The 18,878-nt window shown below is 45.9% G+C and overlaps 1 protein-coding gene across 1 annotated transcript in view; it reads right to left on the reverse strand.

The window, feature by feature from the left end:
- Positions 1-6,766, reverse strand: part of SMCHD1 (structural maintenance of chromosomes flexible hinge domain containing 1) — a 1,156,633-nt gene extending 1,149,867 nt beyond the window's left edge. The window contains 1 exon segment of the mRNA XM_029591083.1: positions 6,446-6,766. Coding sequence (XP_029446943.1) covers positions 6,446-6,577 — 132 coding nt within the window. The 5' untranslated portion in view covers positions 6,578-6,766.
- Positions 6,767-18,878: the final 12,112 nt, after the last annotated feature.

Raw genomic sequence — 18,878 nt, forward strand, 5'->3', positions numbered from 1 at the left:
CCTCAAACCCCTTCTGAAGAAAGCAAATCTAGATCCTAGAGAACTCAACAACTTCCGCCCCATTTCCAACCTACCTTTTCTGGCAAAGATCATAGAAAAAATAGTTAACAGCCAATTATCTGAATACCTGGAAGATCACAACATCCTCCACTCATCGCAATATGGATTTCGCAAAGCTCTAAGCACCGAATCCCTCCTCATCTCCCTCACAGAACATCTCATCATGGGTATGGACTCCGGTCACTCCTTCCTTCTAATACTCCTCGACATCATTTGACACGGTGAATTACTCCACTCTCCTTAAACGACTTTCGGACATCGGGATAACAGGTACGGCCTTCAAATGGTTCGACTCCTTTCTCACGAACAGAGGCTACAAAGTAAAGGTTAATAAGGAATCTCCGCTCTCAACACCACCAGAGGTGTTCCACAGGGCTCCTCTCTGTCTCCTACACTATTCAACCTATACCTTCTTCCCCTTTGCCAGCTGCTTACGAATCTTAAACTCAAACACTATCTCTACGCCGACGATGTCCAAATCCTGATCCCAATAACCGAATCCCTCACAAAAACACTGAAGTTCTGGGACAACTGTTTCCAAGATATCAACAACCTCCTTACCACCTTAAACCTTGTTCTTAACACGTCTAAGACAGAAATGCTCCTTATATCTCTCAACCACAATGATAACATACATTCAAGTCACACAAACACCCTGGTCAGCCAAGCAAGAGACCTCGGAGTTATAATTGATAACCAGCTAAATCTAAAAAAGTTCATCACCAACACAACCAAAGACTGCTTCTTCAAACTTCAGGTACTAAAAAGACTCAAACCGCTACTGTACTTTCAAGACTTCAGATCGGTACTCCAGGCCATTATATTCTCCAAATTAGATTACTGCAATTCCATTCTGCTAGGCCTTCCCGCCTCTTCCACCAAACCGCTTCAGATGCTACAAAATTCGGCCGCTAGAATTCTAACAAACTCCAACAGAAGAGACCACATTACACCCATCCTAAAAAACCTGCATTGGCTCCCAGTAAACTTTAGAATTCTTCACAAGTGTCTCACCATCATCCATAAAACCATTTACAACAGAACACCCATTGATTTACACTACCCACTCACGCTGCACTTCTCTTCTAGACCCATCAGAGAAGCATACAAGGGCTCGCTACAACCCCCCCCAAGCCAGATCCACACATCTCTCATCCACCAAAGATCGAGCCTTCTCGACAGCGGCTCCAACCATCTGGAACTCCATGCCCCCAGATCTTAGACAAGAACCTTGCAGATTGACATTCAGAAAGAAACTCAAGACATGGCTATTTCTACAAGCCTTCCCTGATCTATAACCGCCCCAACTATAACAACTCGCCATGGTTCTCCAGTCGACGTACCACATCCCTGACTTGGCTTCTGACTATACATTAATTAGTCCTGAGTTTTATGAACTGACACTATTTAGTCAGGAACATATGATATTATTACAGCCCTGAGTATATATTTACATTTTTGAAATAATCCAGTCCTGAGTACATGTTTTATTATAATCCTGAATATTTGACTAGATATTATTTATTTCTGTGTTAGCCATGTCTCTGGCTCTTCCTCCTCCCAGTTCATGTGCCCCTGTTTTATTGTAACTTTTGTTCACTTGTTCTCTCTTCGCCTATTGTTCATGTTGATGTTAATGTTTTTGCACCATTGTTTCTTGTAAACCGATATGATTGGTATCATGAATGTCGGTATAAAAAAGCCCTAAATAAATAAATAAATAAATAACACTCAAGCCGACCAGCTGAGTCTGGTATTCTACCCTCACGAATGGTCACTCAATCAGCAAGTAGCAGAAATGTTGTTCGAGCAATGGGGACAACCAACGATCAACCTCTTCGCGACGGAACTCAACGCGAAGATCCCTCATTTTTGTTCAGTCTGGACTAGCCCTCGAACAGCTCAGGATGCGTTCCTTCTTCCATGGACAAAAACTCTGATGTATGCGTTTCCTCCAATACCCCTCATCACCAGAACATTACAAAAGTGTATAAGCGGCGCAGCACAGTTAATTCTGATAGCGCCAGCGTGGCCCTGCCAACCGTGGTATACCCACCTTCTACATCTATCAATAGCGCATCCGATAACATTACCAGATCACAGGGATCTGTTGATGCAGGAGCAAGGAACACTACTCCATCCCATGCACAAATCGCTACATTTGACAGCATGGAGACTGAGCAGCTCCTATTAACGGAACATGGAATATCAGTCTCCGCACAAACTGTACTTCTCACCTCAAGGAAACCATCCACACGGAGGAATTATAGCTTCAAATGGAAACTATATTCATCCTGGTGCTCTGCAAAAGGTATACTTCCATTAGACTGTGCACCAGAAAAACTGTTGGACTATCTTCACTCGTTATATACTACGGGACTGGCAACCTCTTCGATCAGAGAACATCTCAGTGCGATAGCGACCTACCATCGGCCGTATAGAGGACAACCCTTCTCTGTCCAGCCCTGTGTCTCCCATTTCCTAAAGGGCCTGACTCATCTCCGACCTCCGATTTCCAAGCCACCAATACCATGGAATCTGAATGTTGTACTGGAACAATTAATGGTAGCCCCCTTTGAACAGATGGAGGAGGCACACATTAAAATATCTTACCTGGAAAGTAGTATTTCTCATTGCCTTAACATCCGCACACAGAGTCAGTGAACTGCAGGCTCTAGTACACTAGAGCCCATATATACAATTCTTTCACAATAAGGTGGTACTTCACACACATCCTTCTTTCCTTCCAAAAGTGGTCAGCCACTTCCACTTGAACCAATCAATCGAATTACCCACATTCTTTCCCAAGCCTCACCAAAATGAGAGAGAAAGATTACTGTACACATTGGACTGCAAAAGAGCACTAGCATATTATAAACAAAGAACGCAGTCCGAGTCAACAGCCTCTCAACTATTTGTCTCTTTCAATCCGAATGCTCCCGGTCTACCGGTAGCAAAACGGACCATACCTAGCTGGATCACCCAATGCATTCAATTCTGTTTCACAAAACACAACTTAACATTACCTTCGCAACCTAATGCACATCAAGTGAGGGCAGTATCGGCCTCCCTGGCCCATCTACGAAATGTGGCGGCCATAGACATTTGCACGGTGGCCACCTGGTCATCTGTACATACATTTACATCTCACTACTGTCTGGATCAACAGACAACCGATGATGCTAAATTCTGATGAGTTATTCTACAAACTATGTCCACCTGAAAATTTACTTGACTATCCACAATCGTACATCACACATAATACCTTACTAAATACCTGTGTGCGTGATTGGGAGCTTAGGACTCCCATGACAGCATGGCTAATTCAGCCCTGCTATCAACGGGAAAAAGCAAGTTTGCTTACCGTAAACGGTGTTTCTGTAGATAGCAGGATGAATTAGCCATGCTGACCCACCCACCTCCATGGATAGTCAACCACTTACATGTGTACATTACTAAATCACAGACTGAGGAGAGACTGTTTTTTCTGCACGGGAAGGCACGCACAGCCGCACAGAGCAAAGCTCTGTGTTCTACTCAGTAGCTCCGCCTCATGGGCCATGATGGATAGTTCCCATGACAGCATGGCTAATTCATCCTGCTATCTACGGAAACACCATTTACGGTAAGCAAACTTGCTTTTTTTTTCACTCAACGCAAAATTAAGTTCTGGAATTCATTACTGGAGGATGTGGTTTAAAGCAGTTAGCATAACTGGATTAAAAAAAAGGTTTGGGCAAGTTCCTGGAGGAAAAGTCAATAAACTATTAACCACGTAGACTTAAGAAATAGCCACTACTTATCACTGCATGATAGCAGTATGGGATCTATATACTGTTTGGGATCTTGCCAGCTACTTGTGACCTGGATTGGCCACTATTGGAAACAAGATACTAAATTTTGACCATCAACTAAATTGCAAAAAATACATAAACACAGTCCTAAAAGAAGGTTTCTATAAGCTCATTGTTATGAAGAAACTCAAACCTCTACTCCATTCACATTATCTCCGTACAGTCATACAAGTGACCATCTGCCCAAAAATGGATAACTACAACGCCCTACTTCTGGGCCTTCCGTACACCACCAAACCGCTTCAAATGTTGCAGAATGCAGTAGCTAGAACCCTCATTAATTCCCGCAAATCCGACCATATAACCCGTCCTCAAAGAACTTCATTGGCTCCCTATACCCTCACATATTCTCTTCAAAACTCTTACCCATCATCCACAAAACACTATACAACCACAACTCCAATTGGCTTGAAGAGCCTCTTCGCTTCATCCTTCACAACCGCCCCACTAGAACAACCCATAAAGGTACCCTCCACACCCCCTCCCTCAAGAATGCTCATCTCACTTCCATGAGGGAGCGAGGTCTTTCAGTTGCAGATCCCACCCAATGGAATGCTCTACCCACTGAACTCCGCATTGAGCCCTGCCTCTACAAATTTAGGAAAAAGCTAAAGACCCCTGGCTCTTTAAGCAGGCATTCCCAGCATAGGTCTCCCAGGTCTTCCACCCTGTATTCTATACTACTTTATATAATGTTATATCTTGCATCTATTGCCTTGTGAAGCTCCCCCCGTTCTCTGTATTTCTCTTAGTTCATTGTAAACAGATATGATGTACCCACAAATGTCGGTATAAAAAAGTTGTGAAATAAATACATTCTTAAGCTTCACAAGATCCCACTTCACATTTTCCACACCTTCAGGATATCTACCTTATTGCAGATGCTGGTTCCATCCGCAAAAAGACAAACCTGTGAACTCCATTTAGGACTACCCTCCGTTGCCTACAAACCAGTTTCAAACCCAGTTACTTACTTTACGGCCCATACCTAGGGTACTCAAAGCCTTGCTGAAATCCAAGTACATTAGATTAAGTACTCTCCCCTAATCTAACTCTCTGGTCACCCAGTAAAAGAAATTGGTTAGATTTGTTTGATAAAATCTACCTCTAGTAACATCATACTGCCTCAGATCCTGAAAACAATTGGATTTCACTATCCTCTCTTAGCAGCAATTTTATTAAATGTATTCATCACTGAAATCAAACTAACCAGACTGCAGTTCTCAAACTCCTTCCATTTTGTAGCAATGAACCATCACTGCCTTTCTTCAGTTCCTTGAAACCATTCCAGATTGTAAAGAACTGTTCAAGTCTCTTTCCAAATTAACCCACAATGCATCCTCCTCACTTTATCTAGCACCATTCTTCCTCCTCTGTCCTTCCTGAATAAATTCAGCAGTATATCCCAAACATGACTTTCAATTACCATATCACTCTGGCTATCACATGGCTGCCTGCAGATCTGAGACTTTATTTACCGTATGTGTACATAGTTTTCCAGATGTTGCTCTCCCCCCACAAATATTTCTCTATAAGTGTTTTATGATGTACCTACCCAAATACAGTTACTTACCTTATGGCTTTGTCCACTATCTAGAATGATCCTAGTTTAAAGCTCTCCTCAGTAGGTTTGCCTTTCTGTTTTGGAAGATACCAGTTAAAACTAGCTAAATACTACCATATATTAGTGCTTATTAATACTAAAAATGAAGATATTCTAAAGTGTTTTTCCCATTCTGTGGGAATGGGAAGAATGTTCACTATATATGATCTTTAGTAGTTTTGTATACCACTGAGGCAACTTAGAACTTAATTTTGTAAGACTTTACTCCAATCTTAATGTTCTTTTCCTATAGTAGCTTACTGGATAAATTTTGTTTTGTTTTATCATGTTTTGTTATGCTTTCACTTCGTTGCTGTTATATTGCCCACGGTCTTGAGCAATTCCTTTTGGAACAGATGTTTGAGTAAACAAGCTTCTAAAGAACGATGCAAATACAAATATTAGCAGCTTTTAGGGTTAGTCATATATTATGTGGTAATGAAATGTCATCTAGAACCGTTAGCAACACACACCACAATGCAAGAAAGCAAGTGAAAAACTATAGGACTTCTCCTCGGCCTTAACTTCCCCTTCCGCATCCGTAGATGGGACCCCTGCGGTCTCCGAAGCTCAAGGTATCACAACAAGAAGTATCATAGCCTATGAAGATTCGGCAGCAGAGCGCAGAGGTTCCCGTCCCGCTCACGCATGACCAGCACTGTGATAGAAAAACACGCCAAGTGCCGAATGGCCAGGCTTTAGCTTCACCGCATCCTCCAGCGCCCACTAGCGGGAGCAGGTCCCGCACTGACGAGCACCCTTGCGGGACACATGGCGCACCCCCGCAACGTCCCGCTCTTTCTCCTCCTCCTCCTTGCTTTTCTCATGTTATTTTTCCCTAAATATTGTCACTCCATTCAGCCTTCCGACAGTTTCACTGCTGTCTCCCAAGTCCTCTCCCCTGCTCCAGCCAATGTACTCCGCGTACCTGACAGACGGCACAGCGGAACTCCTCGAACGTCCGAGCCCCCAGCTCCAGCGACCTTTCCTCGCTGTCCGACTGCTGAAAACGACGGTCGAACACGAACACCGTCCTCCTGCTACCGCTGCCTGCCGCCATGTTTCAAACGAGCGCAAGCAGGAGCATCAGCAGCCGCCGCCGCGCGCCAAACGTGACCAGCGCGAGCAGAGCCGAGCGCCAGACAGCCTCCTAGCTGTCGCGTTCTCGAGCTCTCGGAAGTCAAGCTCGCGCGTTCGCGTCAAAAAAAAAAACCCACACAGACCACAGTGAGAAATACAAAACGGGGTGGGAGGTCAACCGCTCACGCTACGCAGTATTCTGCTACTTCGGGATCGGCTTCAAATGAGGGGGAGGTGGTGGGTAGCTGCGAGTTGGTGACGTCATTTCCCGCACTTGCTGTGGAAGAATTTAGCAGACGACGCTCGCGGCAAAGGTGGCAACTTGTGAAAGGAAACTGCATTAAATAAAAGTATTGGGTTATGTACTCTTTCAAAAACTAGGGGAACACTCCATGACGTCAGTAAGCAGCACATTTAAAACAAATCGGATAAAATTATTTTTCATTTAAAGCACAAGCTATGGAATTCATTGCCGGAGGATGTGGAGAAGGCTGTTAGCATAGCTGGCTTAAAAAAGGTTTGGACAACTTCCTGGAGAAATTCATAAAGTGTTATTAACCAGACATGGGGAAACATCACTACTTATCTCTGGACATTAGCAGTGTAAGAAACAAACATAACCTTATTGGAAGGTAAGAGAGTGAACACAAAAAATTTGATGAAACAATATAATTCTTTATTTCACGAACTTGCAAGTACAGGTGTGTAAGAAACAAACAAATTCCCTTTGGGGAATAATAAGTCTGTGAACTCAAAATATCAGTGAAAGAAGTTTATTTTCACGGACTTGCAAGTGCAGGTGTCATACAAGAGTAGGCACACTGTTACATCATTTTGGACCCCAGTGATCTCGCCAACTTTCGCCCGATTTCAAACCTTCCGTTTATAGCGAAGCTCTTGGAAAGGGTAGTCAACAACCAACTGACCGACTTTTTAGAAAAACATAATGTCCTCTACCCCTCCCAATTTGGATTCCAGAAATTCTTTAACACTGAAACTCTCCTAATATCCCTCTCCGACACCATCATCAAGGGACTAGACAAAGGCCAATCATTCATCCTCGCATTATTGGACATATCATCAGCTTTTGACACTATCAATCACAACATACTCCTAAATCACCTCACAGAAATAGGCATTTCAGGAAACACGCACCGCTGGTTCCAGTCCTTCCTTAACGAGAGACACTATAAGGTCAGAATTGGCAATGAAGAATCCACCCCTGTAAACCTCACTCGAGGAGTCCCTCAAGGGTCATCTCTCTCCCCTACACTCTTCAATATTTACCTTCTCCCCCTCTGCCAACTTCTTTCTAATCTAGGCCTTACCCACTATATATATGCGGACAATGTCCAAATCCTCATCCCCATAATCGAGTCCATTACCAATGCACTTAAGACCTGGAATCTCTGCCTCAACTCGATTAACCTGCTCCTTACCAACCTCAATCTTGCTCTCAACCCAGCAAAAACGGAACTACTCATTATCTCCCCTGACCAAAACCATCCCTCCACCCCTATCCCGACCACATTGAACACATCGACTGCCCAATAAGTAAAGGACCTAGGCGTCACCCTGGACTATCAGTGGAACCTAAAAAAATTCATTAACACTACTATAAAAGACGGCTTCTTTAAACTGCAAGTGCTGAAGAAATTAAAACCCCTCCTACACTTCAAAGACTTCCGGGCTGTCCTCCAAACCACACTGTTCTCAAAAATCGATTACTGCAACTCCCTCCTTCTTGGCCTCCCTAAGAACACCATTAAACTTCTCCAAATGCTCCAGAACACAGCATCCAGAATCCTCACCAACACCCGAAAAAAGGACCACATTACACCCATCCTCAAAGACCTACACTGGCTCCATATCCACTTCAGAATAATCCACAAGTCCCTGCACAACCAGCACTCATACTGGCTAAATGGCTCTTTGCATTATAGTACATCTAACAGACCCACCAGGTCCACCTACAAAGGATCCATCCACACACCATCTCCCAAGCTATTCCACCTCATTTCCACCAAGGAACGGGCCTTCTCCTTAGCAGGCCCTAAATTATGGAACTCCATGCCTCCAGATTTACGCCTGGAATATTGTACTCAAACCTTTAAAAAAAACCAAAAAAACCTGGCTGTTTAAACAAGCCTTCACTTAGCCTCCCTTAGCCGCTTCCCTCAGGACGAAGCCTCATCCTCCTCTCCCCTCAGTATAATCCCACCCTCCTCATTTTTCACCTCTCCCCCTTAGCCACATCCCTCAGGATGCAGCCTCATCCTCCTCTACCCTCAGTATAATCCCCACCCCCTCTTTTTTCACCTCCCCCCCTCAGCTTCCCACTCTCCCCTCCCCCCCCCCCCTCAATTCCCTCTTTCATCATGCATATAATTTCCCTCTCCCTCTCCCTCGCCATCCTTATCCTCCTTCCCTCTGAAATGTAGTTGATCCTGTCTTTCACCCTCTGCTACACAACCATGGCATTTAAATATATATAACTCTTGTATAATCCTCGGCATGTATATATATAACCCTTGTATATAATCCTCGGCATACAACCCTGGTGTATATATATATATAAGCCCTTGTATATAATTCTCGACATACAAGCCTGGTGTAAAAACCTTTGTATATAAGCCCTTTGTTATATAATCACTGTATAAAAAACCACTGTATATCGAAACCAACACTTGAACTAACCTCCTTCTCCCTATAAGTAACCAACTAAATATGGCCCTTAGTGACCTTGGGGAGATGTACTCTTGACACACTGTTCTTGTGGTTATTGTTTTTCAACATGTAGCAAGGGGAGAGGAGGTTGGGTGTCTGGGTTTTGCTGGGAGGCCTCTATTTACAAAGGGGGTTGCATAAAGCTGGTGGAGATCTGCCCTTCTTCCTCTTTAACTCTAACGATCTGTTCTTAGACTAAAGAGGTTAGGACTTTTCAGCTTGGAGAAGAGAAGGCTGAGGGGGGATATGATAGAGGTGTTTAAAATCATGAGAGGTCTAGAACGGGTAGATGTGAATCGGTTATTTACTCTTTCAGATAATAGACTAGGGGGCACTCCTTGAAGTTAGCATGTGGCACATTTAAAACTAACCGGAGAAAGTTCTTTTTCACTCAACGCACAATTAAACTCTGGAATTTGTTGCCAGAAGATGTGGTTAGTGCAGTTAGTATAGCTGTGTTTAAAAAAGGATTGGATAAGTTCTTGGAGGAGAAGTCCATTACCTGCTATTAATTAAGTTGACTTAGAAAATAGCCACTGCTATATTACTAGCAACGATAACATGAAATAGACTTAGTTTTTGGGTACTTGCCAGGTTCTTATGGCCTGGATTGGCCACTGTTGGAAACAGGATGCTGGGCTTGGTGGACCCTTGGTCTGACCCAGTATGGCATGTTCTTATGTTCTTAGCAGAGGCCTCTTGTGATTTCATAATATACTAAAGAAAAGGGGAAGGAATGGCTTGAGCTGTCAGTGTTTTCTACTCTATTTTAGCAGCAATTTAATGAAATAGCAGCATGTGTGAAAAGCATTAAAATTATATTTCAATCTCTATAGTCATGAAATAGCAACACCTAAAATCATTTCTTACAGGTGTCATACAGAAGTAGGCACACCTCCGTGGGCCCGAGCAGCATCTTTATACACTTCTTACCCATGCAAGCCAGCCCCCCCCCCCCCCCCCAGCTTTCTCCCTTCCTCCCTCCTTGTACCCAATCATTATGCTATGCTTTCATGCTGTTTCTAGATGGCGGTTTTTCTTGTCATTCTTGTTGCTATGCAAAAGCCCTCAAGCAGAGGTGAGGAGGAATGCATGAAGGGGCATAATCTTATCTCTACTCAATACTTGCCAATTGCCAAAGAGGCGTTGTCCTCCCCTCCTTGACATCCATTGTTCACAGGCCCTCCTCCCATGTGATGGCCTAAACAGATTATAATTGCTACTTGATTCTTATGCCTTACTGTTTCTTAGAAACAGTCTAGCAGAACTACTTTTTAACAGCTTCTAACTACTAGAAGTTTTCCCGTCGATAGCAGGGCTGAATTAGCCATGCTGTCATGGGATCTGTCCATCAGGTCCGGGAGGCGGAGCTTGATAAAGCAGAGGTTGATTTTTGTATCCTCTGCGCCTGCGTGTGTGTGTTCCCGCGCAGGCAGATCTACTCTCCTCAGTCTGTTTTTTCCGCGCGCGGGATCGCACGCGGAGCAAGACTTTCCTCATGTCCAAGAGCGGGTTTAAGCGCTGCCGCTGCAACCGGATAATGTCTGTCACAGACGGTCATGACAGGTGCTACCGGTGCCTCGGCAGCGCACACGATGTCTCCAACTGTGAATTTTGTGCAAAAATGTCCCCCAGGGCGAAAAGGCAAAGGGCCTACAGGCTCCAAGAGCTCCTCAGCACTCCGGAGGCTTCGGAAGCCCATTCTTCACCGGGACCGGTGAAGAAGGTGAAATACTCGGCACCAAAAGCTCTCTCAGATAGCCAGGTAACAGGGGAGCAGGGCCCTGCAACTCTTCATGGCCGAAAATCCTCTACTCAATCGACGTCCAGTAGAGACTCGAAACGAGGCAGATCGCCTCATAGGCGTACCGACAGTTCGCACCACTTGACGCCGGGGCTAGGCCACACATCACCGCGCCATACGGGAGAAACGGTGCAAGAAGCGCAGGAACGGCGCCGCACAGTTCCCAAAGATTTGGCGCAGGCCTTACACGGCTCTATGGCGCTGGAGAAACAGGGGCAGATATTGGCACCGAAAGTTAAGGCCCCGAAAGATCCGTCTTCAAAAAGACTCGATCATCCGGCGCCGAAGATCACGCCAGCGCCGAGAACCATTATGGCGCCAAAAATCTGCAAGGAGCCGAAACTACAAAAGGCACCGGACAAGCACGTGGCGCAAGAAGGCTGCAGGGCGCCAGACGACCTCGCGGCGCCGAAAAGCCACAAGGCACCGGAGAGCCATGCGGCGCCGAAGAGACACAAAGAGCCGAAAAGTCATACGGCGCCGAAAAGCCATAAGGCGCCAAAAAGTACCACGGCGCCGAGAAGCCACACGGCGCCGAAAGACCATCTGGCGCCGAGAAGCCAAAAAGAAATAAAAATTCACACGACGCCGAAAATCCATATGCTACCGGAAAGCCAAACGGCACCGAAACAAGTGCCGGAGCCACACACAGAAAGGGGGACACCAGCTTCTTCCAAAGATGCATTCCTCTTTCCACCACTGGAGCAAACAAAGGAGCAAGCAGGATTGTTTCTAACGATACCTACTACCAGTGATCCAAAATTGTACTCCTTATCCGTAACAAAGAAAGGGAGTCACAGACGCAAAAGATCGGACACCCACAGCTCCACTTCACGTAGTTCTCAACACAGGAGATCAAGTTCCTCTTCGCACAGCTCCCGGAAAGCTCATACCTCATCACATGATTCAGCTTCTCTTCATGGTAAGAAAAGGAAACTGGACCCAGACCGGGACCATAGACCTCAGCATCGAAGGCATAGGGGAATTAGCCCTTCAACGTCTAGATCATCACGATTGTCTCGTCACAAGGACCACGACTCCCCGATATATCTCATATCCTCGCACGCTTCGCCAGGTTTGGAGTTTGGGTCGGAACGCCCACTTCATCCTCCTAGCCCTCTGAAAGATCAACAAGTGCAAAAAGCACCAAAAGTGATGCCACAGGCCACAAAAGATGCCTTTTGGCAACTATCACAATCCTTGTCAGGATTTTACGAAGCCATTCAAACGTCATTTATCCTAGACAAGGATAAAGCAGGGGCCACGCAAGAGCAGGAATCTTCGGACCCCTTCGAGGACATTGGTGAAAAACAATCTCCCCTCGCAGAACGAGCTATCTCGCTTTCACCGGCTGTTTCAGTATCACACGAACCAGACGACTCCTTCTCTGATTCCCCTACTTCATCAACGGGGTTTCCCTCCGACCCTCCAGAAGGTCAACAGGAACCATATTCACCTCCGGAAGATCTCTCCTATCCGAAATTTTTGGAAAAGATAGGAAACATTCTGCAGCTACAAATTCAAAGAGAACCAGACCCCAGAGCTGAGACTTTGGGGCTTCTAAAAATTTTCGATGTTCCGGGAGAGCCGACCACGCTCCCACCTCACGAACTACTCCATCGCCTACTATTGAAGTCTTGGGAAACTCCTCAAACTATACAGCCGGTATCCAGAAAATCTGATATTAAATTTCGAATCAAAAAAGAAGCTCCGTATGCACTGCAACAACTACCACATGAGTCAGTGGTTGTCGAGTCCGCTATGCAACGTTTTAAGAAACCAAAAATCCATACAACCTATCCGCCAAATAAGGACAATAGGTATCTGGATGAAGTGGGAAGAAAGATTTACCAAAACTCGATGCTTACAACACGCATTATGCACCACCAATTTTATATGGTGCAATATTTGTATGACTGCATCCAGGCAACTAAAGGATTCCTTTCGACTGTGGGTGGGCAGACTCCTCAAACCCTGCATGATATGGAAGAATGTTCCAGACACCTGCTCCGATCAGTCTATGAGGGCATGGAAACCTCCTCAAGAGCTTCAGTGACGGCCATAGCAGCTCGTAGAACGGCATGGCTTCGCTCCAGCTCCATCAGGGAGGATGTGCACGGGAAGCTAGCCAACCTCCTCTGTACAGGTGATAACCTATTTGGAGCGAAGTTACAGGAAACAGTCGGTAAACTTAAAGATGAGGCGTTGGCGATGCAATCCCTTCACTCTCAAGCACATTATCATCCGATGAAACGAGTTTACCCATACCAACGTAGATCCACCTACGGAAGGAGACCCTTCCGTCAATATCCAGGATACCGATCTCAAACCTACCAGGCGTATCAACCCTATCAGAGGCAACAGCAACAACAACATCAATCTAATCTGCCCCGCAGAGGCAGGCCACGCGCGCAACGTCAACAAGCGCAACAGCAATCAGCTGCTCCAAAAACCACTCAGTCTTTTTGAGCCTGCAGCCACCATCACGCCAACCATCACCGCCAGGAAGAATCCAATCCCGGGTTGCACTTTGGGAGCAAATAACATCGGATCAATGGGTATTGGACATTGTAAATCAAGGTTATCGTCTTCAATTTCAGTCCAAGCCACTTCTCCCTCACACCATAGCTGTCAGGCCGTTCCGAGACCATCCACAACTCCAAACGGAGATATTACACCTTTGTCAACAGAAGGCAATAGTGCGATTACCCTCGAGCAGTTACAATCGAGGATTCTATTCCCCATATTTCCTAATTCCCAAGAAGTCGGAAGGCCTCCGACCCATTCTGGATCTCAGGGAACTCAACAAATGTCTAATAAAGGAGAAATTCAAGATGGTATCCCTGAAATCAATCCTACCCTTACTGCAACCCAACGATTGGATGTGTTCCATCGACCTGAAGGATGCGTATACTCACATTCCAGTCCATCCTTCTTCTTGGCAGTACCTTTGCTTCACTTACAAGCAGCAGCACTACCAATACAGAGTACTTCCCTTCGGTCTATCAGCGGCACCCAGGGTGTTTACCAAATGCATGGTCGTGGTGGTGGCTCATCTCCGACAGCAGGGTATGACAATCTTCCCTTATCTAGACGACTGGCTAGTAGTAGCGCCATCACAGGACCGCCTTCTCTGCCAACTCAGGCAAATACTTCACTGTTTGCACCAACTAGGTTTAGTGGTAAATTTCCAGAAGTCTCACCTAACACCGACGCAACATCTACAATTCATAGGAGCGTATCTAGGCACCACCCAATCCAGGGCATATCTGCCTCAGGACCGCCAAGCGCAAATGCGGAAGCTTCTGCACGATCTCTTACCGAGACCAGCCACATCGGCCAGACAAATCCTAGTCATTCTTGGCCATATGGCAGCGGCCAATTTCTTAGTGCCGAACACCAAGTTACATATGAGACGGCTACAGTGGGGACTCAAACGACAATGGAGTCAACACTCCCAACCACTCACGCAAGCGATTGCCCTTACCACAGAAATGAAGAGGGACGTAACCTGGTGGCTCCTCCCGTCCACATTAGTAAAAGGAGCTCTATTCAGACAGCCAATGCACGACTCGGTTCTAACAACAGACGCCTCACGAAAAGGCTGGGGCGCACATCTAGAGATCCACGAGACACAGGGTCTGTGGTCACTAACAGAACAAAGGATGCAGATCAATTTACTAGAGCTTCGGGCGATTCGCAACGCTCTCCAGGCTTTTCGACACTTTCTGAAAGGACGAAGAGTCATGGTCTACACAGACAATCGTTGCGATGTTCTACATCAACAAACAGGGAGGCTCGGGCTCCTGGACCCTATGCAAGGAAGCGTTACTCATCTTCCAATTTGCGCACCAGCACTGCATACATCTCCAGGCCACGTATTTGCCGGGTATAGCGAACACGAGAGCGGACAGATTGAGCAGAATCTTCCACCCACACGAGTGGTCCCTCAACAGGGAGGTGGTGCTCAGCATTTTTGCCAAATGGGGCACACCACGGATAGACTTATTTGCAACGGAACTCAATGCTCAGCTTCCAAAATTCTGTTCAATTTGTCCAAGCCAGTTCCGGATGGTACAGGATGCCTTCCTCATTCCGTGGACGTCGGGTCTGCTATACGCATTTCCGCCCATTCCCTTGATCACCAGAACAATTCAAAAATGCATACTAGACAAGGCTCAGCTGATCCTCATTGCTCCAGCCTGGCCGAGACAACCCTGGTACAGTTACCTCCTGCACCTCTCCAGCGACACACCGATGCGACTTCCACAACGCCCAGACCTGCTATTGCAGGATCAGGGAACGCTGTTACACCCACTGCATGCATCCCTACACTTAACGGTGTGGAGATTGACAGGTGGGTGCTAACGGAGCAAAACATCTCTATTAATGCTCAACATATACTAATCGAATCTAGGAAACCCTCTACCCGACGCAATTATCAATATAAATGGAAAAGGTATACTACATGGTGTATAGCCCAACAAGTGTCACCTATGGACTGTTCGCCACAACGATTGCTGGACTGTCTTCATTCCTTATTTGAAACAGGCCTAGCCACGACTTTGATTAGAGTCCACCTCAGTGCCATCGCGGCCTATCACAGGCCATATAAACAGGGCTCTATAGCAACTCACCCTTTGCTTGCTCGTTTCCTCAAAGGTCTCCTACATATCAGACCCCCCTCGGCCAAACCACCGGTTCCGTGGAATATTAACATAGTATTGGAACAACTCATGCTTCCTCCGTTTGAACCTATGGAATCAGCACACATAAAATTCCTTACATGGAAGGTGGTATTCCTTGTAGCAGTCACTTCAGCTAGACGAGTAAGTGAATTGCAAGCGCTAGTGCACTATGAACCATACTTACAGTTTTTTCATCAAAAGGTGGTCCTTCGAACTCACCCTTCATTTTTACCGAAGGTCATTTCTACATTTCACCTTAATCAGAGTATAGAACTCCCGACGTTTTTTCCAAAACCACATACAACGCCAAGGGAAGCTTTGTTTCACACCCTGGACTGTAAGAGGGCACTGGCTTATTACAGAAATAGGATGTCTTCTTCGACACGTCCGTCACAACTATTCCTATCTTTCGATCCTAAAGCACCAGGACAATCAGTCTCAAAACGAACCATATCCAGCTGGATAGTCCAATGTATTCAGTTCTGCTATGACAAGAGGAATGAGATTCTCTCATGCAAGCCAAAAGCTCACCAAACTCGTGCCCTAGCAACATCTTGGGCTCATCTCAGAAACATTCAACCCATAGACATTTGTAAGGCAGCTACTTGGACTTCCTTACACACTTTTACTACACATTATTGTCTAGATCAACAAACGTCAGCAGATGCAAGTTTAGGTCGCACAGTCCTACAATCTGCAGCAGAGCATAACCGGTGATTGCCACTTAACGATATAGTGGAGAGCTTGTGACTCCCATGACAGCATGGCTAATTCAGCCCTGCTATCGACGGGAAAAAAACAAGTTTGCTTACCGTAAACGTTGTTTCCGTAGATAGCAGGATGAATTAGCCATGCTGACCCGCCCGCCACCCTGGCAATCACAGTACATCAAACACTTATACTGCTTAATCACAGACTGAGGAGAGTAGATCTGCCTGCGCGGGAACACACACACGCAGGCGCAGAGGATACAAAAATCAACCTCTGCTTTATCAAGCTCCGCCTCCCGGACCTGATGGACAGATCCCATGACAGCATGGCTAATTCATCCTGCTATCTACGGAAACAACGTTTACGGTAAGCAAACTTGTTTTTTCTCTAGCTAACTTTAGTTTATAAGCATACCTGGGAACCAGGGGCGGATTGACCTATCGGGGGATCGGGCATCCCCCGGTGGTCCGGTCTAGCTGGTCACGTGGTCTCGACCGCGTGGCTCTTCCTCAGCCCAGCCTCAGCACCTCCCAGCCAGCCCCCGCCATTAGACCAAGCCAGCGTGGGCCAAAGAAAAGAAGATTAGCCAGCCCCCGCGGAAGACCAAGCCGGCAGGGGGTAGACTAAATTAAAATCGAGGCCGGCGGCGGCCGAAGAAATGAAGATGGGGCCGACTAAATTAAAATTGAGGCCAGCGCCAGCCGAAGAAAAGAAGATGGGCGCCTCCCAGCCAGCCTCAAGCGGGGGTTGGCTGGTAAGCGCCTATCTTCTTTTCTTCGGCCCCCGCCGGCCTCTATTTTAATTTCTTCGGACCCCGCCGGAGACCAGCCGGGAGGCCGAAGAAATTAAAATCGAGGCCGGCAGGGACCGAAGAAATTAAAATAGAGGCCCCCGCTGAACAGCTGATCTCTGCCGGCGGTTAGCAGCACCGGTGTTCACTTCTTCGGCCCCCGCCGGCCTCGATTTTAATTTCTTCAGCCCCCGCCGGAGACCAAGAGGGCCGAAGAAATTAAAATCGAGGCCGGCGGGGGCCGAAGAAGTGAACACCGGTGCTGCTAACCGCCGCTGAGACCAGCTGTTCAGCGGGGCCTTGGATCGGAAGGGTGCTTCTGTGTGTATGTGAGAAAGGAACAGTGCTTGTGTGTGTGTGTGAAAGGAATGGTGCTTCTGTGTGTGTGTGAAAGGAACGGTGCTTCTGTGTGTGTGAGAAAGGAATGGTGCTTCTGTGTGTGTGTGTGTGTGTGTGTGTGTGTATATGTATGTATGTGTGTGTGTGTGAATGTGAAAAGGGATGGTGCTTCTGTGTGTGTGTATGCAGTATGTATGTGAGAAAGGAATGGTGTTTGTGTGTGTGTTATGTATGTGAGAAAGGAATCTGCCAGTTTAAAAAAAAAATGAAATGTGATAATACATATATTTCAACTTTTGTGCTGGTAGTGCAACTTTTGAAAAGATGGATGAAAGATTACATTACTGAATGTTAAGCATCCCTCTTCTGGAAAATAAAATTTAGCAAAGTGGGTAGAGACAAATACTAAAGCAAAAAAAATTAAACTATTTAAAATGTTCATCTCAGCAAAATCACAAATTTAAGATACTGATGCCAGGTGGGGTTTGTTTTTTTTTAAGCATAATTTAAGCATGAAGACTAGAATAGTTCCAATCTGAAACGGTTTTGCTATTTTTTTTTAAGCCTTTAGAAAATGTATATTTTTAAATGACTAAGACTGGAATCTTCCTATTTAAAAGGGAAGTTGACTAAGGATGTCTTTCGGTTCCATATCTCCCACATGAATAATCATATGACTGATAGTTTGAAGAAAGACACTTGCTTTATTGCCTGAAAGCGCAAAATAAGAGAAGCTGTAGGGTGTGGGTGGCTGTCCCTTGGGAGGACAGAACCTGAAGGAAGGGTGTCATTTCGCCTTCTGATAGAAATGTGGTTTTCTTATTTAATGGTTGGGATCATCACTTTCACTTTTAGTAAAAGTGAAAAATGCTGCAAGTCTGAAAGCAAGGTGCTTCAGTGAGAGACAGGGAGGGTGCTTCTGTGTGTCAATGTGTGTGCGCAAGAGAGATGGAGCATGTTTTTGGCTGGCTTGTGGCTGTGAGAGAGGGCATGTGTGTGATTGAGCCTGTAAGTGAGATAGAACATGTGTGATTGAGAGCTTGTGTGTAAGTGAAATAGAGAGAGCATGTGTGTGATTGAAAGCCTTTGTGTAAGTAAGAGAGAGCGAGAGCATTGTGTGTTCCCTGTACATACCAGGATCATTCCAGACGGTGGGTTATGTTCCATGTCCAGCAGATGGAGTCAGAACACAAAATTCCCAGGGGAGGAACCATATAACCAC

Source organism: Rhinatrema bivittatum, chromosome 2 (genome assembly GCF_901001135.1).
Source record: "Rhinatrema bivittatum chromosome 2, aRhiBiv1.1, whole genome shotgun sequence".
Classification (NCBI taxonomy): domain Eukaryota; kingdom Metazoa; phylum Chordata; class Amphibia; order Gymnophiona; family Rhinatrematidae; genus Rhinatrema; species Rhinatrema bivittatum.